General features: G+C 40.7%; 1 protein-coding gene across 1 annotated transcript in view; it reads left to right on the top strand.

Annotated features, from left to right (window-relative positions):
- The first annotated feature begins 27 nt into the window (after positions 1 to 27).
- LOC129704020 (G protein-coupled receptor kinase 5-like) overlaps positions 28 to 24,727 on the top strand; it is a 226,470-nt gene continuing 201,770 nt past the window's right edge. The window contains exon 1 of the mRNA XM_055646840.1: positions 28 to 324. Coding sequence (XP_055502815.1) covers positions 273 to 324 — 52 coding nt within the window. The 5' untranslated portion in view covers positions 28 to 272. The remainder of the gene's footprint in view (positions 325 to 24,727) is intronic.

The raw sequence follows: 24,727 nt of genomic DNA, 5'->3' as shown, positions 1-24,727 counted from the left end.
CCTGCAGGACCGGAGGGCTGACGACGCCGGCCAGGAGCCCAGCATCAGGAAGGGGTTCCGCTGGGCGGCGAGTCGCTTGCAGCCTCTGCCTCCTTGTGTATGTGTCTATGTGTGTGATGTGCCGGTGCGTTCGCTGTCTCCCACACAGCGGAGACACGCCGAGGGGAAGCCAGAGGCAGAGAGTCCAGCTCGGCGAGCAGCCCTAGAGAGGAAGGCGTAAGCTGACAGGAGCAGGGAAGAGCTTTTCCTGAGCCACATATCTCTGCAGGTCAATGGAGCTGGAGAATATAGTCGCCAATACGGTCCTGCTGAAAGCCAGAGAAGGTAAGGGGGGATCAAAAAGCTGCAGCCTCGGGGGGTTGTGCAGAGGGGGTTTGTTTCAGTGTTCATTTGGGGCGAGAGGGATTGAACGGATGAAGAAACAGCAGCAAATTAATTATTTTTGCATTCAAGAGCTCAAATACACTTTTTTTTCATGACTTGTTGAGAGGAGCTGAGGGATTTCCTGGTGAGATGTGAATGTCTCACTGCGCGAGTTTCTGGTGAATCGAGAGGCTGGCATTTCTCAGCAATGGTTGGTTTTACTGAACACCGATATCCATGGTGTGTGTGTGTGTCTCTACACCCGCGACCACCAATATGCCCTGTTCTCTCCCTTTTGATCGTCTTTTCGGCTGGGCTGGGGGGTGGCGCCGGTCCGAGATCTGAGCTCTTCTTTGAATAGAAAATGTTGTACATGGACATCACGTTCTGGTCGCCAGTGCAAGAATCTTTCTTGCGGAACTTGCAATAATAGTAGGCTTCCGTGCAAAGGAAGACCCTGACATCTTTCCGATATTAGATCATATCGTCGTAGAAACATTCCCCGCTGCTATATGTGATTGGGTGGATGTATATATAACCTCTCCCCCAAGAATATAGATGCACGATCGATTGGCCGGGCAGCTTAAAGGCTGCTAATTGAATTCGTGTTGAATTTTGTCTGTGAGATGCAGATGGATATTTGGGCGATGTGTTCCCCCTTTGGCAGCTCCTTGCCTTTGGGTTTACCTTTTTTTTTCTGGAAAAAAGGTGGCAGTGTATGATGGGGGTGGGAGTGAGAGAGAGAGGGCCAATGCATTGACTTCTATGTGACTGGTTTCCAAAAAAGGTTTTGCATTTGCACTCGTTAAAAAAAAACACCCTACTCATTTAACGAGATGCAGTACGTCTGTGAGCCTGGAAGTGGCTTCAGTTGCATTGCAATCTGCACATCACGTTCGTCTGGTGATAGACGTCACCCCAGGGCTTTCTATCTCACCTAGCCGTGTTCTTGCGGGATTTTTTTTCCACTCTAATTTGAATGACGAGAGGGAGGGGGTGTGAATTTCGTATCGACGGGCTCCCAAAACATAGATTTAAAAAACCCACAATAGATAGACGTCTATCTAAACCAGCGTCAGTTACTGTATCTGTCTGTGATGTCAAGATGCTTATTCGTTTTCAAGAGGCTGCATTTATTTCTGAATGGTGTGATGTGAGTCTGTGGCTCAGACTTGGGTTAAACGATTTCGGATTATTTTTTATTGCAGTGTGATTTGGCCTTCAGATATGAAAACATGCAGGAAAATGCAACATTTTATTTTATGTGAGCGCTGTGTGGCTTCATCTGAGCGTGTGTGTGTGTTTTGAGGCAATTTTGTAAATGCGCAGAGCTTTGTGTAACTAGGATTGGACAGGAAATAATTGGCATGAGCAAAACCCGAGTGGCCGAAGAAGAAAAGGGCGTCTGTTACGCTTTCACACATTTTAGCACATTACATTTTCTGTATCTGACGTTAGATGGCAGAGGTTTCCGGAAGCTGCGATTAGGACCCAGGGGATTGTAGCTTTTACGCACGTTTCTGCTTTTGCTAACGTATGGCTGATAACGTGGATATTGCATTACATTTGCACTCGGCAGGCATACATGTCAAATAAATTGTATGCGATGAGTTGACAGCGGAGACGGAGGGATCTATGCACCGTGCCTTACTCAGCTCGAATATAATTCACAGTTTTTTGTTCCACGTAAGAATTAATGAATCATCCGCAGCATTTCGGAGTAATATAGTATGTTACTAATATAAAACATTTGTAATAAATACTAAAACAATTGTCTTGATAAGCAAGTGAAATCAGATGTTCAGAATTGCAGCATTCATATGTGTATTGTGTCCATCAGGGTTGTTTGGATTTTGAAGCATCACATTACATTACATTATATCTATATGAATACACTGTATTATAGTTTTGGAATATATCTTGCTAGCATCACTTTTCTGCCAACATTGAAGGGCATTACAATGCAAAAGTATTGTAATGGAATTGTATTTTTTTTTGGAATGGACAATGTTGAAAAGCATCAGTGGGATGCAGAAACTAATCATAGAGAGAGAGATACAGCAGGGAAACAGGATCTTCAACCCACCAAGTCCACACCGATCATCAACCACCCATTCTTACACCAATTCTAGCCTACTATATTTTATTCTCCCCGTATTCCCATCAAGTACCCTGCTTCCTAAATTCTACAGGGCAAGATTAGCAAATTTGCTGATGAAACAAAAGTTAGTGGTTTTGCGGATAGTGAAGATGGTTGTGAGCGATTGCAGCAGGATCTGGATCGATTGGGCAGGTGGGCGGCGTATGGAACAAGCTGTCAGACAAAGTAGTTGAGGCTGGGACTATCCCATTGTTTAAGAAGCAGTTAGACAGGTACATGGATAGAACAGGCTGGGAGGGATATGGACCAAGCACAGGCAAGTGGGACATTGTTGGCCAGTGTGGGCGAGTTGGGCCGAAGGGCCTGTTTTCCACACTATATCACTCTACCACTCATCTACACACAGAAAGCATTTGTAGAAACAATTTGCAGAAATAATCAGGATCACAAGAGAAGAATGATGGGAAGCAGAGGGAATAGTGTATTCATTAGGTTAGGATTCCTCCTTTAATGCGTGTGACCCGATTCAATAAGGCCAGCTCTGTTATGGAATATGAAATGGATCTCGGGGACCAGCACAGAGTATCCTTTATATATTGCCTGTAGAATTCTGCCTTGTTTCAGGCTTGTTACATTTTAGTTCTGCTTGTTGTTGCTAATGAAGCATCATAGTTGCGTTATACTCCTTATTTGTTACATGCGATCTGGATTTTTTTAAAGTAGTGCTTCCTTTTAAATTAAAACATACTGTGATGCTAAAGTTGTGAGATAAAAATTAATTTGGCTATTAATCTTTTGTTAAATAAATAGGGTCCAGTTTGTTGGCACTGACACCAGTTCCATTATTATATCAAAAACAGATCTGAAAATGCTGGAAGTACTTAGCTAGTTAAGCAGCATCAGTGCAGAGTGACAATGTTGATGTTTCAAGTTAATACCTTTCATCAGAACCCTAATGAAAGGCTTAATTGACAAAACACCAACTCTGTTTCCCTCTCCGGAGACTTCTCAGCCTGCCGTGTATTTCCAATTCCAATGCTAGTGGAATGCGAGCTAATGTATGACAATCACTAGAGTATTATTCGTAGGATGAAAAAACGTCCCCTATTTGTGTGAAACAAGTTCAATGCTTAGAGATTTGGAAGGATAAGGTGTGAAAATGACATGTCAAAGCAGATTTGTGATAAGGAAATGTAGAATGGTTCATTGTTAGCTGAGGGGAAGGTGACAAGGAGGCATACAATCATTAAATTAATCAGAAGGACAGTGAAACTAGTCGGACACTATTCTGACATTGGAGGAGGCTCAGGACAGAAAGCTCAGTATGGGAATGGAGGTGGGTGGGGGGGTTAAAGTGTTTTGCAACTAGGAAATCGCGTAGGCCTAGGTGGACTCTGCGGAGGTGTTCAGCGAAATGATCGCCAAGCCTGCACTTGGTCTCGCCGATATATGTGTAGAATACTGCTGGTGTACAGGGTGATCGCAGGTTGGTGTGGACAAAGTGGGCCGAAGGGCCTGTTTCCATGCTGTATCTCTAAAGACTAAAGAGTCTTGACCAATGTTTTATCTTTCAATCCCATCCTTTAAAAACCTCCCCATTTGTGGGAATCTCCAGTTCTCTGTTGCACTTTCCTACACTACGCCAAAAAATATCCTCAAAAGCAAATAATTGACTTTAAAGCACTTTGGGTTATCTCAAGGTTGTGAAAAATCCCATTTAAATATGTTAATTATCTTTTAACTGTCACTCCATTAGAAAGGAGGCAAAAATGAGAAAAGGGCAACAGTGCTCTGTTCATATAATTTATAAATAATTTTTAATGTGGGGAGAACAGACCGTTTTCATATATGTATGTCACTAGCAAAAGTCAGGCAATAACTTGGCATAAGATATTTAAGTTATACAAAACTGCTGAGCAAGTCAAAGTTTGCCATGGTGGCATTTTATCTTTTATTTGTTTACTAAAATGAGAAGAACACAACATTGAAAAATTGTACTTTAACTTTACAGAGCCATGTGGCATTGTATAATTTAAAGGGCACCTTTCACTCTTAATTTTAGGATTTCTAGGCAACGTCTAAATGAAAACATGAAATACCATGCCATAAATCCAACATGGGTTTGATTGCAAATCCATCGTTCTGTGTCTCTTACTATAAGCTTGTTTTAGGTAGTGCTCACAATTGTTAATAATTGTATCTAAATGTAAAAATGATGAGATTTAACTGGATAATCTGGATTCTTGTCATTTGTTTGCTGTGAAACCAGAGGCAATATTTTGCATACAATTGCAAATCCAAATGGCTCCTGGTTAAAATAAGACGTCAAATGCTGGAGTAACTCAACAGGTCATGCAGCATCTTTGGAGAACATGGATAAACGACATCACCTGTGCATACTGTTAACCAGTATCTGCACTTACTTGTGTCTGCCCTTAGTTACCCCAGCAAAGCTTCTGATCATTTTTTATCAATATTAATTGGATAACACCTCTATTTTGGTTAAAAAGCATCTGAATCGCTCCAGCAATTTATTGAGTAATCTGACATTTCTCTGGCTATTGGCACCGATTTGTCCTTTTCCACCTCAATGTATGGCATCGGTTCAGATTTCTAGGAGTTTATGTCCTTTAATATGTGTTAAGCTTCGTTTATATCCTGAGGTCTTTTAGTAGATTTTGTCTGGGGATAATCAAATATAGATTCAACATTTTAAAAAGCAAAGTTCTAAAACAGCTTATTGTTTCAACGTATACAGTCGTGCTTCTTTTTGCCATTCGAGCATATTGATTCAACCCACAAGTAGCTCTGAAAGCTGTAAATATAACAACATGCTTGCCAGAATTGTGATGTTTTGGTGCATTTTAACTCTCCCTCCCATGCACACGTGCGCACACACACACATGCAGAAACACACAAAGATAGAGACACACACCCTATTAAAATCATGAGTTCTGTGTTACTTTCCATTTTGTTAAGGTCCAGAATGCAGAAAAAAAAATCATATTAGAAAGCCACCTTGGCAGACAGTACTTATACTTATACTTGACCTAAGAGTGAAGTGGCCACTTTCTGGTTGAAACATCAATATCAAGACATTTGATTTGGCAAATCATCCAGTTTGGAAGCAGAACGGCATTTAATGCAACTAATTTGAATTTTGCATACTATTCTCTGTAACATTTGGCTAAATAATTTGCATAAAGATTGCTGAATGCAGTAAGTCCTTCATACAAATGAAACTTTTCTCATTCACTTGCTCACGGGTGGTACAGCATTTCATTGAGTTGCCGCAGAAATCCAGGCTTCAATCCTGATCTTGGATGCTGTCTGTGTGGAATGTGCCTGAGGTTTTGTGGGTTTTCACTGAATGCTCTGGTTTCCTCCTGCATTCCACTGACATACTGGTTAATTGGTTAATTAACTAATGAAAAAATAACCCTGCAGAGTAGATGTGGCAAAAAAATATTCAAAGGAGAATTGGTGGGAATGTGTGTGAGAGAGTATGTTGCAGGGGTACAGGGAAATGAGGGGGGATAGGGCAGTGAAAATCAAACTGCAGGACAAACTCAGCTGGCCAGGCGGCATCTGTGGAGGGAAATGGCAGACAGCATTTTAATTCGGAATTGAAGAAGGGTCCTGACCTAAAATGTCGTCTGTTCATTTCCATTGGAAGATGCTGCCGGACCTGTAGAGTTTCTCCATCTATTCATTTTTCTTCCACAATAAGATGGTTGGGGATTGCTCAGCTGTTGGCTGGGATGGGTCCTTTGGGCCAAATGGCCTTCTCATGCATTGTAATAATTAAAATGACAACTTTCTACCAATTCTGATTGTTTAGAGGATCTAGTTTCCAGTGTATTGCACTGTCCGGCTTCGGGGACGCACTGAGCTAGCCAACTCAGAGTTATGCATTTATGAAAGCGGTTAGTCTACTATTTACTTTGGCCATCACATCTTTAAATAACTGAATATGTTTCTTTATCCAAAATCTGATCTGAAAATTGCAATTAGCCACAGTGACCTGCTTTCAGACATCATAAATTCACATGGGGATATGGCCAGTACTTTTTCCGGGCAACCTTCTTTTCCTCTCTGAACACCATAAAACGAGCATCATAGAAAATGGTTATTTCCTATTGGACTTACTGCCTGTAATCAAACATTTAAATTTGCTGTACAATTTGAAGAGATATTTTCTGAAGATAATATGAATGCAACATCTTAGATTCTTGATGTTGTTAATGGAGATGTTTGCTTTTGAGATGTTGCATATTTACCTACAGGGACTTGTAAATTTATGCTATAACTTCACTGCTCTTTCAAATATGGCTTAAAAAATCCCTGTGCTGTGTATTGTGTCTTCATTTATAATTAAAGTGGGCTATCAAAACGACTGAAATAATATATTACACATTTAGTCAAACAGATCTATATTGTATGTGGTAGAGACATTTTCTCTTCCATGTGAAACTTGCAAATGACTTGATAATTGAAACTATTTTCTATTTCCAGCGTGACTTGACTGTTCAGTGAAGACGTTGGCGTTGCATTGTAATAAGATTTTGGACAATCGTATAAATTATTATTTCTATTGACTATTGTGTTCCTAATGCCTCTTAATATTTACAATTACAAATTTTGTAGTTATGAATTATTGGGGATGCCTGATTTCTAATTTATGAATGTGATCCATTAATGTAAATTTGATAGATATTTCATTTTGTAACTCGGTGTGAATTTATTTTTTCTTAATGTTTTGAATTGAGTATATATTTGTTCCTTGTTTGTTGAGCCTGGGAATCGTGCACCATTCATTTGATTCAGATTGTTGAAAAATATAGTTGCCTCTCCATCACTTCGTGAAGTAGCATTGATTTCTAAAGGGGAGTTTTTCCTAGTTGGTTGTAGAATTAACTGCCTGCTTCCATAAATCAGTCTATAGAAGGGTCTCAACCTGAAACATCACCTATTCCTTCTCTCCAAAGATGCTGCCTGTCCCACTGAGTTACTCCAGCATTTTGTGTCTACCCATAAACCAACATCTCTTCTCCAACTTTCTGTAATTAAGCAAGCTTAAAGATAACACTGATCCATGCCTGGTTTCTTTACAAAGACATTAGCGGAGAAACCAGGCATCTAAAGACCCAACAGTTATGAGGAAATTGATTTTATCAGAGACAGAATGACTGAGCACTTAGATAAACATCAGTTAATTAGAGCAATCGGTCTGGATTTGTGGAGAGTACATTGAGCCTGATTAACCCAGCTGAACTTTGTGAAGGTGTCACTCATGTGGTCGATCATCTTCGACAATCCCTTGGGCTCAACAATGACTTGTTTCTGCTGCAGTTCAGTGGGTTCTCATATTTTTCCTCTTTCCTAATGACAAAGAAGGAGGTTATGAGGCTCATTGAATCTATGCTGGCTGATAGATCATTCCCATTTCCCCACCTATATCCCTGCCCCTGTTCTCTCTCATATACCCATCGACTCAACAGTGATTCCTCAACCAACCAGCTTCATCTACTGGTAATTTACATGAACCAATTATCTAATCAAACCACACACGTTGGGATGTGGGAGGTTAGTGGAGGAAACCAACATGATCACAAGGAGAATGTTCATATTGCACACAGACAGCACTGCAGGTCAGGATTGAACTGGGTTCCTGGAGCAGTGAAGAATAAGGTCTACCTGCTCTGCCTCAGTGCACTGGGTGTCGTGGATAGGCTGGTGAGTCTTGCGTAGGACCTGCAAACATAGCTGCAGGTGGGGATGGATAGGTAGCTAAAGATGTTGTACCGGCTTCCTGCTGTTTGCACATGATTTCTGCATGATCCCATCGCAGATGCTCAAGGTACAAGTTTCTTTCCTGGTTGCTTCTTCTCAGGAATTGAAGATATCAGATTTTTCCAAGGTGAGCTGAGACTCAATCTTGGCTTGGAAAAGGATGGTGGCTTTGGACAGTTTGGATGACGTGGAGAGATGGATTTGGTTAATCAGACCTCACCAGTGCTCTGAGGTGCCTGTCATAACTGTCCATATTACTGGGTCATACAGGAGGCTGGTTGGTAGACAATGATAGACACAACGTGTTGGTGTAGCTCAGCGGGTCAGGCAGCATCTCCGGAGATAAAGGACAGGTGACGTCCAGGATTGTTCTTCAGACTTCAGCACTTTGGTATAAACCAGCATCTGCAATTCATTGTTTCTACATTGGTTGTCAATTAGCTTGTTTTTTTGATTTGAGGTCAAATGCACTATTCTTTAGGCAGACAATGGCTGTTCTGGTGCACATGCGGTTGCAATAAATGATACCATCAATGTTTGCCTTCACTGAAAGATGACTCCTGCGATATATGGAAAGTGAATCTTTTTTCCAAGGTCTCTTCAGGGTATTTTGTAGATATTTAGAGACTTTGTGCAGCAGGTTTGGTTTGTGGTGGACATGGGTCTTCTTGACAGCAAATGCATGGCCAGACCATATGCAACACCTCTCACTTGAAGATGATTAGGAGCTCCTCCTCTAATTGCACATGTATACAAGTGTTGCCGTCCTATTGTAATTTGATTACTGAGATCAGGGGATCTTGAGCCAGGTGTGAGACTGATGTAGATTGAAGAGTTTCCAATTATCTACTCGGGTGGAGAGGTGGAGTTCACTTCGAGCAGGTGTGAGGTGTTGCACATTGGGAGGACAAATGTAAGGAGAAGGTGTACAGGTGATGGCAAGACTCTTAGCCAGTGAGGCAGAGATAGATAATTTCTTGATTAGTACAGGCATCAGAGGTTTGGAGAGAGGGCAGTAGAATGGGGTTAAGAAGGGAAGATGAATGGTGGAGTAGACTTGATGGGACGATGGGCCTAATTCTACTCCTATCAACTATGAACCTACGACTTATGACCTAACCACATTGATGTGCTGACAGGTCATGGGGTCAAGATCCATTGCTCCCTGAAAGTGCAAGCACAAGTAGATACAGTGATAAAGAAGGCGTATGATATGCTCACCCTCATTGTTCGGGGCATTGAGTAGTTGAGTCAGAAAGTCAGATGTAGTGCTATCAGTCTTTTGTTTCATTTGGAGTATGTTTTGGTCAACCCATTACAGGAAGGATGTCGAACCTTTGGGGAAGTTGTAGTAGAGATTTATCAGAATGCTGCCTGGATTAAATGTTAACAGCAACAGAGAGAGTCATAGAATCATACATCTTAGAAACAGGCCCTTTGGCCCAAAATGACCATGTCAATCACGATGCTCCATCTACACTACTCCCACCTGACCATGGTCCATCTTAGTCTAAACTTTCCCCATTCAAGTACCTGTTCAAATATCTTTTAACATTAAGAGATTAGACAAACTTGTATTGTTTTCTCTGGAATGCCAGAGGTTGAGGGGAGACCTGATAGAAGCAAATACAATTATGAGAGGCATTGACAGTCAGAAAATGTCCAACATTAGAGGGCATAGCTACAAGGTGAGAGGGGGAAAGTTTAATGGAAATGTGCGGGAAGTTTTTTTATACAGAGGCTGGTGGGATCCTGGAAGGGGCAGTGCTGGAGGCAGATGTGATAGTGACGTTTCAGAGGCTTTTGCATAGGCACGTGGAAGTGCAGGGAATGGAGGGATATGTATCATGTACAGCTGGTGAGATAAGTTTAGCTTGGCATCATGTTTGGCACAAACATTGTGGGCTGAAGGGCCTATTCCTGTGCTGTCTTGATCTGTTAATTCCCTACTTTTGGATAACTTGCTCCCTCCTGGTCCTTTCACCCATATAACCATATAAACCATATAACAATTACAGCACGGAAACAGGCCATCTCGACCCTTCTAGTCCGTGCCGAACACATAATCTCCCCTAGTCCCATATACCTGCGCTCAGACCATAACCCTCCATTCCCTTCCCATCCATATAACTATCCAATTCACCCACCTAGATTATCCCACTGACCACCTTATACTTTTCTCCCAACCACTCCATCTGCCCATCACCCACACATTCTTCCTATCAGGTCTCCTCTTTTTGTGGGAACTGTAGATGCTGGTTTAAAATGAAGATAGACATAAAAAGCTGGAGTAATTCAGCAAGATAGGCAGCATCTCTGGAGAGAATGAATGGGTGACATTTTGGGTGGACACCCCTGCTTCAGACTCCTCTCCCTCTGTTCCAATATGTCCACCCCACCTCTCACACTTTGTCCCATCTTCACATTCCTCTCTGATCAGATTCCATCATCTGCAGCCCCTGCACTCCCAGACTCACGACCTTTCAATCCTGAGCGATTTCTGCAAGGCTCCTTGCTGCTGAAGACTGCTCGTTAAATCCTGACCTAAAGCAACATTGGGCCTTATGTCGATTAGACTATGTGAGAATGGGAGAATTAATATTCTTATTGTGGATCTACTGAAAGGCTTTGAAAAGGTTTCGCAAAGGAGATTATTAATGACAATGAAGTGCCAGAATTAGAGATAACCTTGTGAAGTGACATAGGCTGCTGATTGTTTTGTTGGTGTGAAGTTGGGAAAATGAGGAAATGGAAAAAAATGAATACCTGTTCAGCAGTAATACTCGGGGATTTGTAGAGGGCCTTTAGTTTCTCACTATCTATATTAATGATCCCTAAATATATAAATTAGACTTTTTTTAATGATTAGAGAAGTGGAGCAAAGGGATTTGAACATCTCACTATGCAAATCCCAAAAAGCTAATGCAAGGGTGTAAAAACAAATTCGAACAGATTGATGGAATTTAAAAGAAGGTAAAGTCTGAAATGAAACACAAAGTTATAATAGCTCAGCCCGCCAGTCAGCATCTGTGATGACATTTCATCAGAAATGAAAAATGGCCCCAGATGTAATAAGTAAAACTGTACGGAAAAGAAAAGCCGAGGATGGGGGAGGATTCGGAAAGATCCGAGGTGGAATGGGGGGGTGAATAAATAACAAAAGAGATTATAGTCTGATGGATGATGGGGAGACTAATGGGAAAATAAATAATGGGTCTGAGGGGGCTGTAAATGACCAAAGCAGGACCATTACAAAGATCAACTATTCATTGAGAGTTATCCTTTTTCTCAATGCGGTTAGCTGTAAAAATGTAGATTCAGATTCAATGTAAAAATGCATTTAGACAAGAAACTGCAGATGCTGGTTTACAAAAAGACACAAAAAGAGTGCTGGAGTAACTCAGTGGGTCAAGTCACATCTCTAAAGAAAGGTGTAGGAAAGAACTGCAGATGCTAGTTTAAATCGAAGATGGACACAAAATGCTGGAGTAACTCAGCGGGACAGGCAGCATCTGGAGAGTTGGAATGGGTGATGTTTCGGGTGGGGTCTGGTCTCGACCCGAAATGTCACCCATTCCTTCTCTCCAGAGATGCTGCTTGTCGCACTGAGTTACTCCAGCATTCTCTAAAGAAGGGTCCTGACATGAAACGTCACCTATCCATGTTCTCCAAAGATGTTGGCTCACCCGCTGAGCTAACCCGGCACTTTGAACCTTTTCTTGTGCTTTAAAGTTTAGTCAGTTTGGTCCTTTTATGTGCGTATTCATTTTTAAACTGGAGAAATATGACCTGGGATTGGAAGGATTTGGGGTTGGGTTCACCAGAGTTCTGCCAGAGCTTAAAGGTGTAACTTGTGAAGACAGATTGTACAAACCTAGCTAATATGGTAGAATTTATATTCCTTTGCTGCCACAATGTATTTCTTGAAAACTGCGTAATCCAACAGTTATGTTGATAGAAGGGATAGATAACTTTCATTTATATAATGTCTTTCATGTCTTCAGGAAATTCAAGAGCACTTCACAGGCAATAGCTTATTTTTGATGTACAATCACCCTCGTTATAAAGGAAACATAGCAGCTTTGGTATATTTTGCATTCAGCTGAACATGCAGCTGCTGCCTTGGTTATTAGCTGAAAGAAGAGGGTTCCAACATCATCAACATGCCCCAACTGCACAGAGTAGTCAGTCAGGGTGATAGGGGCAAATTCTGGCAAGGATTTGAGCTCACTGTTTTTGGCTTAGAGGTACAAATGCTAATAAATGAGCCAAATTAACAAATTTATTGGAGGATTGAATGACTGCAACTGTTTACTGTGGATTTAGAATATCACGAAAATTTTTCCTAAATAAAAATTGTGAATATTGGACCCTGATCCAAAAGTATATTTTGAATGCCTGTATTTTGTTCCTCCTATTCAACTCTGGTGTGTACACACTTACCCACGATTAATTGCTACATATGCAATTTGTCGATGCTGGTATTGATCCTAACCTTGACCATGCATAATAATCGAGCATCCACAAATCCCTATTGTAAAAAATACCAATGATTTACAATGCTCCCCGCAAAGAAATGTCATCTTATCCTTGACCTAAATGGTTGACCCCTTTACTCTATGATAATAAACTCTCCACTGAGAGGAAGTGACTTCTGTCCATCTCCGCGTGTCAGTTCCTCTCAGAATCTTGTACGTATCGATGGGACCACCTCTTATTCTTGAAAGCTCCAGTGAGCATAGACCTGCCTTTGTTTATTGGTATTGACTGTCTCTCAAAAGGAAATCATGCTGGTGCCCTCTGTTAGGACTTGCACCTGAAGCATAGCTAATTGTTCAAATTGTTCTTGTCCCCAAAACTATAATATAAAACTATAATATAAATTATCTTTTAGAATGGCTAAGATAACATTCAGTTAACAATCATGCTGATTTTTTTTTGTATGTAATTTTTCCTCGGTTTCCTTATCTCCCCCATCCTCCTCCATCTATATTCTTTCCTCCTCATTTCAAACAACTTCTATCCTTATCTCCTTATTTCACATATTTTGTCTTTTCATCTCCGGCCTTTGTTCAACCAACTGCTAATCAAACCCCTCTCACCTCTATCCACCAATCACTTGTCCCTCCCCCACCTCTCTTCCAGTTTTCTCCTCCCTACTACAATTAGTCTGAAGCAGGATCCCGACTCGAAACCTCGCATATCCATGTCCTCCAGAGATGCTGCCTGAACCGCTGAGTTACTCCAGCACTCGTCTTTTTCTGTAAACCATTATCTGCTATTCCTTGTTGCGAGCATTTCTTTTCTGTCTTTGATATCTCGGGGGGGGGGAAATAAAATAAAAACTGTGGCTTCACAGAATATTCATGGAAACAGTTGACATTCTTTTTACTGGTTACTTGTAGCATTTGCTTATCAATGCACTGGAACATTTGACACGTGCAACGATAAGGTTAAACTACAAAATCCCACTGAAGCCAGGAGGGATGGATTTCCTATCTATTGCATTCTGGACATACTTCAGGGTTCAAGTTTTGGTAAATTTAGTTCTAAATGTTTCCCGTTTTTCTACTGCAACTTCATATCGAAAGTAACATGAGTATTTGGCCTATGAAAGGTGCTTTGAAATTGTTGCAATGCATTCAGTCAGATTTTTTCAGTTGACACTAAATTCAGAGTCACACAGCGTGGAAACCGACCCTTTGCCCCAACTTGCCCGACCAACTGCTCATGGATTATAGACACAGAAAGCTGGAGTAACTCAGCGGGACAGGCAACGTCTCTGGAGAGAAGGAATGGATGACGTTTCGGGTCGAGACCCTTCTTCAGTTCCTCTTACTCCTTGATTATGCCATGGAGGAGAAATTATCAATGGAATTTAAGCTGAATGGACTGTCTAGGACCTTGACTCTCTCTTCAGATGTTATTGGAATGTAACAATGAACCTTGTACTGAAAATTAAACTTGCCATAATACAGAAATTAATCTTGGGTAGCAGGATAAGATAGGCACCAGTCGAGTGGCCAGCCAGTGAAACTAATAGATCTGAACACTGGGTACGCTGCGTAACAGGCCAAGTTCTGAAATCAACCTGTTCAATCTCCACATACTGTGTGATTCCATGGTGGAATTTATTAATTTGGCACACCCCCTTCATTAATGTCAGCAGTAAGACATGCTATATTTAAGAGGGAGTTAGATGTGGCCCTTGTATGGAGAGAAGGCAGGGATGGGATACTAAGTTGGATGATCAGCCATGATCATATCGAATGGAGGTGCAGGCTCGAAGGGCCAAATGGCCTACTCCTACACCTATGTTTCTATGACATACTGTTGGCCACATGCTCACGCATAACCATGCACACACACACAGATACCAGTTTTGTCAAAATGCATGATTAAGCCATCGTAATGTAGCTGTCATTGTCTTTTTGAGCAAAGGTTTTGAAACCGGTTAATGAATGTTGTTCTGCACCTTAAATCCTTAATTACAACAAATATCCAGTGAAGGACACAAAGTGCTGGTGTAACTCAGCAGGTCAGGCAGAGCATGGATGGGTAATGTTTCGGGTCAGGACCCTTCTTCAGACTGGAGAATGGTCGTGACCTGAAACATCACCTATCCATGCTCTCCAGAGATGCTTCCCGACTCGCTGAGTTACTCCTACACTTTGTGCCCTGTCCTGTAAACCGGCAACAGCAGTTCCTTGATTCTACAAATGTCCAGTAAACTTGTTTGCCTCTTCACTTCCTTACTACTTCCTAACATATTGAATTAGTTCACACTTGCCCAGTTCAGCCTGTCGACTATACATGGTGACTTTAACATCTAAATATTCCATTTATTTAGCTTGTGTTTAATTTTCCTTCTGGATTTTAAAAGCACGGTTTAGTATTGGAAAATGATTAGTAAAGGAAGATACACCGCAATGCTCAACAGGAAGGCAGTCAGGTAGATGGAGACATGAGAGGAACGCCAGTAGGAAGAGAAACAAAGCTGGAAGTGGAACCTTGAAATGTAGGAAGCTAAATAGGGAATGGAAACAAAGGCAGCTAGCATATCAGGTCAGAGTACAAATAATGTTAAAAGGCCAGATTTGAAGGCAATGCATACTGCAATAAGATGCATGGACACAGTAAATGGCTCGATTGTAATCATGTGTTGTCTGTCTGCTGACTGGACAGCACACAACAAAGGTTTTTCACAGTACCACGGTACACGTGCCAGTGAACCAAACTGAACTGAATTAACAGCGCCAATAGTAGCGGAAAGGAAAGGAGGTGAGGTAAAACTTGATAGGGGACGACATCAGTGCATTGCTTTGAAAGGATGAGCAGTACGCGGTGTATCTAAAAGTTGGACGGTAATCGCCAGTGGAAGTTGATTATAGGCCTTGGAATGGTACGTGATGTAGGTCATGATATAATTGAAGAAATTAAAGGTGCATTCAAAGGTGAAATATAAGCATGGGTGACTTTAATCTACAAATAATCTTGGAAACTTGTCCTTCGGCCCAGCTCGGTCATGTCAACCAAGGTTCCATCCTGAGCTAGTCCTATTTAAACGATTGGCCAATATCCCTCTAAACCTTTCCTGTCCATGAACCTGTCCAAATATCTATTAAATACAGTGTGTGCCTCCACTGTTTACTCAGGCAGCTTGTTCCATTTATCCAACATTCTTTGTGTGAATAAACTCCCTCTCAGGTCTCCATTAAATCTTCCCCCCTCTTCCCTCAAACCTAAGCCCTTTAGTTTTAGACTCTCCTACCCGAGAAAAAAGACTGATGCTCCACCTTATCTATGCCCCTCATGAATTGATATGCCTCGATAAAGGTCTCCCCTCAGCCTCCTTCACTCCAAGGAAAACAGTCCCAGCCTATGCAATGTGTCAATGGGCAAGTTTGTACAACTAGAGGATGAATTCTTGGAATGTGTACAAGATGGATTTCTTGATCTGTATGTTGAGGAACCAATTAAGGAACAGGCTATACTAGTAGATCTGGTATGTTCAATGAGAAAGAGCTGTTAATTCTGCTGTAGAGGGGCCCTGGGAAAAGAGTGACTATAGTACGATAGAATGAAATTAAAAATGAACATGATATTGACACTGACACTCTAAACAAAGGAAACTCTGAGGAAGTTGATTGTAGTAGATTGGGAAACAAAATTGAAAGGTGCAATAATGGATAGGCAGTGGCTCACATTTAAATAAGTTGCATATGATTTCTTACATATATACATTTCTTTAAGGCACAAAACGTCAGTAGTAAGAGTAGTGCAACCATGTATTATATGAGAAAATTGAAGATGGTATATCTAAGGAAAGAACATAAGGTTGCTGAAAAAGCAATATGCGTGAGGATTGGGAGTGTTTCAAAATTCAGCAACAAAAGTGATGCAGGGATACTGTGGATATTTGATCTTGGCTTATCACATATTCACAATCTGGTGATATGTTAACCAGGGAAAAAGGAGAACAGACAGATTTAAGAAGGGTCTCGACCCAAATCTTCAGGGAGGTGGGTGGATGAGAGGGTGTCAACAAAATTAGGGATGAGAAAATTTGATGGATTAGGGCAGTACAGGAACAAGCCCTACAGATTCTCTCCAAGTGACAGGGAACCTTTTATAGTACAACATTAAGTTTCCTTCTTTTATATTAAATAACCTTCTTTACAGCTACAGTTAATGACCATGAATTTTCCTCTTAAACCCAATACGCATCAACTTACCTGTTTGATCTTTTCCTCATTGTGATTTTTGAGGTGCATGTAGTAAAGCAGATGAGTGGTGAGTTGCTCAGAGTGCCTTTGACATGGTCCCAAAGGTTAGTGCATGTGGGAATTGGTGCAAGTAAAGTACCAATTAAAGATAGTCCGTGGACTGAGGTAGTTAGTAGCTCAGGACCATCACTTATAGGAATAAAGGGGAGCTCATTCAGAGGTTGGTGAGGTTGGAAAACATTGATATTCAAAGGAACTCGGCTAACCTTGGGATACTGTGGTATATTGATTAAGGATTATTGGCTTATGACATGACTTACATATTTACACACGATCTGTATCGCATGGTTTGTGTGCAGTTTTGCTGAGGAATTTTTTATTTTAGTGAGAGTGCCATATATTTAATGTCTACAACAAGAATATATGATTTTGGTCTGATAATGAATCCCACGAAAGTAACCAGGGCCTGTCCCACAAGCTTTCATGCAATAGACCTAAGACTAAAAGTAAAACAGGGATATGTAAATAGGCAGATAGAAATACATACTGTATGATCTTGGTGAATGGTGGAACAGGCCCATGGGTGTGAATAGCTGCAGGTGCTCGAGTTTCCTATTTCTTATGTTTTGATATGTTCAGCAGATGAAGAGGCCACTGGAAAATGTGAGTGACTTCATACTGAGGATATTGATAAATTATTCATAATATTGAAGTAGTTTGCTGCCAATATGACTGCACTCAGATTAATGAATAATCACACCCAAACATCTAATCTTTCATTGGTGTCAGGAAATCTTGCTGACAGGCAAAGCGCTGTTTGTTCCGCTTCGCTGAAGAATTTGTTGCTATTTTATCTCCAATAATTGTCATTTGCTACCTCATTAATTTTCTTTAGAAATGTAATTTTCACTTTGTTGATTTGTAGAGTTTGTGATTTATATATGTTTTTAGTTGGAAAAAAATGTGGCTTATTTAGTTAATGTCTCCTAACATTACAAGTTCACTGAATGAAAGCCAAATGGAGAAATACTGAGCCCATCTCCCACCCTAGGGGCTCCTGGAGATTGTCAAGTGTAAGATTTTGCTGGAAGGGATTGAAGTACAGTGACATTTTCCAAGATGTAAAATTATCGTAAAGAGACTTTAAGAGCAAATTATTTAATAAGAGGTGTAGGTCATGTAATCCTTTCAGCCTGATCCACCATTAAATAAGATCATGGCTGATTTTATACCTATGGGTGTGGTAGTAAATTGGAGGGCTGACCAGGGTGTTTGGGTCATTAATCCAGAGTCATGACATCAAATTTCACCAAGGTAGCTGGAAATGTAAATTATCTTTTAATACCAGATTTATTTAACTATTAAACTAACCTGGTATTAAAAGATAATTAACTCTGCATTGGTGAACATGAACCCCAGTCTGAAGAAGGGTCTCGACCTGAAACGTCACCTATTCCTTCGCCCCATAGATGCTGCCTCACCCGCTGAGTTTCTCCAGCATTTTTGTCTACCTATGAAACTTCTTTCCACCCTTACTCAAGATGAGATTCTAGACCACTGGTTTGAAAAACAAAATGGTCACAAAGCACTGGAGTAATTTTGGCAGCATCTCAGAAGTACATGGATAGGTGATGTTTTGGGTCAGGGCTCTTCTTCAGACTGATACTCGGGGCAGACAACATCCGTGGAAAGAGAGACGGAAGATGGAGTTAATGTTTCGGGTCCCCTCCTCAGAACTGGGAAAGAATCCAAATTCTGATGAAGTGTTTCAGACCTGAAACGTAACTGTTTGTCATTCTACAGATGCTCCTGAGCCCACTGGGGTTTTCCACCAATTTCTGTTTATATTTCACATTTCCATCACTGTGATTGATACTTAACTATCCATTCAGTTCATGGGCAATTGGAAATGGGCAATACATTACAGAACTAATGTGAAGAAATAAATGAACAAAATGCCTGCTTCACTTTCCTGCCCAGTCCCCGTATCCTCTGTTACCTTTCGTCACTAAATAAAAAGAATGGGGGCAGAGCATCTACAGCCCTTTTGAGCTTCAGAGATTCATTAACCTCTGTGATAAAACCAAATTCACCTCTTCTTGCTCCCAAATGGCTGAGTCTAGTAGGAGGCGACTATGTCTGGACTAGACAACTGAAGACATCAGCCTTGGCATTTATTCCACCCATCTATAACATGCTATTTATCAATGAAATTGTCATACATATGTTTAAACGAGAATACGAGTTGAACTAACTCAGGCTCTCCTCATAGGACAATTCCTCATCTTAACAAATAATTCAATAAATCTGTATTATAATTACTCCGAGCCAGTCTGTTACGAAAAGAAACTTCTGCACTTTTAGTATACATATGAAATCCCACCCTAACCCTGTACATGCATGTGGTTTACCATGAACATGCCTAACATTAACTGCTTACGTTTACTTTGTCTTATGAACCAACATACCAAAATCCCAATGTTCACATTTACTATTTTCTTACTGTTTAGAAATTATCTTGCTCTTCACATTTCCTACCAAAAGTACACGTTCCCTTATTTTCCTATACTATGTTTCATAATTTAGTGTCTTGCCACACTTGATTCCTCTTCACATCTTATTTTTCTACCTAGTTTTGTATTATCAGCATATTTGGATACATTGTCTTTTCATCTAATATTAATTATAAATAAAGAAGGGTTAGGTGCTGATCCCAGGGCTCTAAGTCGCCTTGATTCTACCAGCCTGAAAAAAATATTATTTTCTGTCCTTTATTCAATTCTCTGTGCATGATAATATGTTATCCTGATTTGGTGAATAACAAAGTTTTGGTCGATGCTTTGTCAAAGGTTCTTTAAAAATCCATACCTATTACGTTGGTTTGTCCTTATCTTACCCTGTCAGTTGCATCCTCAGAATTATTAGATTTGTAAAAAGTGCCTTATTCTTCATAAAACCATATTGACTCTGCCTAATACTATTATTCTTAAGTGCCCCATTACTACTTCCTTCAGGATTAATGCATTTTGTGGACAGCAGATGTCAGCCTGGCCAGATCCTATATATATATTTTTTTCAACGTCCTTCCTTCAATATTGCTATTAATTTGCCTGCCTTCCAATCTGCTGAGACTCTTCCAGAATTCAATGAATTTGTGGGAATTTTAACCCCACAATTATCCATTGATGTATCAACTTTTCCCCTGGAATTTTTATTCCTCGATGGAATGTGTATTGATTGACAATATTATAGATTATGAGATGCCTATTGTATGAGATGTCTCTATTGTAATGAAGGAAACATGGCAGCCAAGTGATGCAAGGAAAGCTCTCTCAAACTGCAGTGCAAAAGTGACTAGATATTTATTTAACTTTCCTGCAAGTATATCTCGAAGAATACGTCTGCTTTTTCTTTGGAATGGTTCCAAGGGATCATTTGCAACTGTGACGTGGCAGAATGAATTTGGTTCAACATCTTCAAAAAAGCAACGCAGCACTCTCTCAGCATGCATTGTGCGGTGCCAGTCAAAATTCAGAGGTCATGTCTCTGGATTGGGAATTAACAGTGAATTTGGAGAGAGTTCTGTTGTCTGAACTACAGCTGGTGCTTAGTTAATATGATGTGATAGTGTGGTCACCCGATGATCCAAATACTCTGAGCAACTCAATTCCTATTGAGAATTCATGGCACTTTGTTATACCAGCATTTATGTGCAGTTTATGGAAAAATAAGATTTTTTAAATTATATGTATCGTGGCCACCTTTGTTTGAGTGTTGGTAGACACAAAATGCTGGAGTAACTCAGCGGGTCAGGCAGCATCTCTGGAGAGAAGGAAAGGGGAAATTTTGGGTCGTGACCCTTCTTCAGACTGAGTGAAGTTCAATTTCTCATTTAGATTTTTTTTAAGCTGTCTTACTGGCTCAAATGTCGGCTGGAGCAGTTTTTGAATGAATATATGATGTGGATATTTTTTTCTTCGAAAATTCAAAAATAAATTCTTCAAAGGTTTCTTGATTAACTCAGCCTGTTGATCCAAGAATATGTCCATACACACCTGGAGTATTGTGTGTAGTTTTGGTCCCCTAATTTGAGGAAGGACATTCTTGCTATTGAGGGAGTGCAGCGTAGGTTTACAAGGTTAATTCCCAGGATGGTGGGACTGTCATATGATGATAGAATGGAGCGACTGAGCTTGTATACTCTGGAGTTTAGAAGGATGAGAGGGTATCTTATTGAAACAAACACGATTATTAAGAGTTTGGACACGCCAGAGGCAGGAAACATGTCCCGTTGTTGGGAGAGTCCAGAACCAGGGGCCACAGTTTAAGAATAAGGGGTAAGCCATTTAGAACGGAGACGAGGAAACACTTTTTCTCACAGAGAGTTGTGAGTCTGTGGAATTCTCTGCCTCAAAGGGCAGTGGAGGCCGGTTCTCTGGATACTTTCAAGAGAGAGTTAGATAGGCCTCCTAAAGACAGCGAAGTCAGGGGATATGGGGAGAAAGCAGGAATGGGGTACTGATTGGGGATGATCAGCCATGATCTCATTGAATGAAGGGCCAAATGGCCTTCTCCCGCACGAAGGGGAAAATGGCCTACTCCCGCACCTATTGTCTATTGTAATATCAGGGATTGCTCCGAATCCATGCATAATGCACTGCAACTTGCATTTCCACACCTGTAGATTTATGCCCAGATCTACAATTGTTGTTTTGCCACGAACCACTTAAACCAGTACTAGATATGTATGTGGGAAAATGGGAATCTTAAAAGTAGCATGGCCAGTAAAAAAAACCCTTGCAACACAAACTGTGCTGTCCTCCCCAAGAGATGGACAATTGCAATATGAACTTGTTCTCCTGTCCATAAGCATAATGCATTGAATTTAGAAAGTACACATGATCAACTTGCTTCACTTTTCCCACCTCCCTTGACAATCAGACAATTTGGAAGCGCTAGGGTCCAGAATTTTAATCTGAACAATTATTCTCATATCTGTGATCCATGACAACTGTGAAATACAGGAAGACAGTAAAGATTAGCAAACGCTCCCCAACATTGCACCAAAAGTACAAATTCTGGGGGGAGGGGGTATAAAGCAATGATGTGGAAAGTATAAAATACAATAACATCAGCAGTTGAGCTGTCTGTGCTGTACTATTTGATGTCGATATATTTAAAAAAAAATAGAGATTATTTAAATACCAGAAAGGAACAGTAAACAACAGATATCTGTCAGCTGTCATATTTTTCCAGCTAAATTGTCTGAAAATATGTAAAGAGCTGCATAACGAGAAAGAAATGCGTAGAAACAAATAAACAAAAAGCATTTCTCAGATACAGTAGTTTGAACTGCAAATGTGAGTATGTGTACAGAACCTAGCCTTGAGAAACAAGGTCCCAGACTTGTTAACTGTTTCTCCTTCCGCAGATGCTGCCCAATCTGCTGAGCACTTCCAGCATTTTCTGTTTTAATTCTAGCCTTTCTTGAGATAATTAAGAAAACATAGAAACATAGAAAATAGGTGCATGAGTAAGCCATTCGGCCCTTCAAGCCTGCACCGCCATTCAATATGATCATGGCTGATCATCCAACTCAGTATCCTGTACCTGCCTTCTCTCCATACCCCCTGATCCCTTTAGCCACAAGGTCCCCATCTAACTCCCTCTTAAATATAGCCAATGGACTGGCCTCAACTACATTCTGACATGATGTACATCAAACATGATTTACATCACAACAATACTTTGGTATTAAAACAAAATTCGTCTTTCCTACAACCATCAGGCTATTAAACACTATCACCCCGAAATAGGCTCCAAACTTTATAGACATGGGGACATTATTTTTGCACTATCATTTTATCTATTTATTTAGTTTAGTTTGGAGATACAGCACAGGAACAGGCCCTTCGTCCCACCGAGTTTGTGCTGACTAGTGATTACCCCATACACTAGCACCATCCTACATTCACTTGGGACAAGTTTACCAAAGCAATTAACCTACAAATCTATATGTCTTTGGAGCGTTGGAGGAAATTGGAGCTCCCGGAGAAAACCCACACAGGTCACAGGGAGAATGTCCAAACTCTGTACAGACAACACCCTAGGTCAGAATCAAACCAGGGTCCCTGGCACTGTAAGGCAGCAACTCTATCGCTGCACCACCCTATGTCTTTTTTTTTTTAAATATACTGAACTTTTTTTGCTGTTTATTATGGGTTTTACAGAGTACGATGTTTACATATCTGTTGTGCTGCTGCAAGTCAAATTTTAATTTTTCCTTTTCTGGACATTTGATAATGTAACACTTTTGACTTGATCCAGGACGTGAACTATTGAAGTAATGCTATATTTTAAGAGCCAGCCACTTTTTAGTATTTAACAGAGGCTAATGGTAGATCTAACAAAATTATGTGGCACTAGCAATGGAGTTATTTCCAAGTATCCTGGACAATATTATTTCCCTCTGTCAGCAATTCTTAAACTGTTTATCTGGTTATTATCATGTTGGTGGTGGGGACCTCATAAAACACAATTGTCTGTCATGATTTCTATATTAAAGCAGTGACTATGTTAAATAAACATTCAATTGGCTATTATGTGCCTTCAGATAATTCGAAAGAGATTTGAATGCAAGATTTAATTTTCTTTTTTTCCTTAACAATGTATAAGATATTACAATGGTCATGCTTTTTCTGGGAACTTTAGAAGACTGGATCTAATCTCAGACTTCCTACTATACCGGTAATTACATTTCAGTGCTTTGCAGCATCTAACCATTTAGACGTATCATTCTGATCATCATATCATAGAATCATAGTATTGTACAGCACAGCAATGAGCCCTTCATCTCATCATGTTCAAGCCAAACCTATTGGCCATCTACCCCCATCCTATTTGCTTGCATTAGGACCATATCCTTCTATACCTAGCTTATTTTGCTGTCTGTCTAAATCTCTCTTAAACAAAGTAATTGATCTGATTCCACCATCTCCTCTGGCCTTCTGCATTTTAACCACCATCTGATAAGAAAAAATCTTACTCCTAAGATCTTCTTTTATTCATATCTTAAGCCTATGTTCAGCGGGAGAGGCAACATCTCTGGGGAGAAGGAATGGGTGAAGTTTCGAGTTGAGACCCTTCTTCAGACTGATGTCAGGGGAGTGGGCAGGACAGGGGCAGTGAGACTGGTGGGAGAAGGGGGAGGGGATGGAGAGACAGGGAAAACAACGGCTATTTGAAGTTAGAGAAGTCAATGTTCATACCACCTTAAGCTACCCAAGTGAAATATGAGGTGCTGTTCCTCCAATTTGCACTGGGCCTCACTCTGACAATGGAGTAGGCCCAGGACAGATAGGTCAGATTGGGAATGGGAAGGGGAGTTAAAGTACTGAGCAACTGGGATATCAGGTAGGTTACGGCGGACTGAGCGGAGGTGTAGAAACATAGAAACATAGAAATTAGGTGCAGGAGTAGGCCATTCGGCCCTTCGAGCCTGCACCGCCATTCAATATGATCATGGCTGATCATCCAACTCAGTATCCTGTACCTGCCTTCTCTCCATACCCCCTGATCCCCTTAGCCACAAGGGCCACATCTAACTCCCTCTTAAATATAGCCAATGAACTGGCCTCAACTACCCTCTGTGGCAGAGAGTTCCAGAGATTCACCACTCTCTGCGTGAAAAAAGTTCTTCTCATCTCGGTTTTAAAGGATTTCCCCTTTATCCTTAAGCTGTGAC

The sequence above is a fragment of the Leucoraja erinacea genome, chromosome 15 (assembly GCF_028641065.1).
Source record: "Leucoraja erinacea ecotype New England chromosome 15, Leri_hhj_1, whole genome shotgun sequence".
Classification (NCBI taxonomy): Eukaryota; Metazoa; Chordata; class Chondrichthyes; order Rajiformes; family Rajidae; genus Leucoraja; species Leucoraja erinaceus.
The sequence above is the reverse complement of the archived record's forward strand: the minus strand, read 5'-3'. Positions and strand labels throughout refer to the sequence as shown.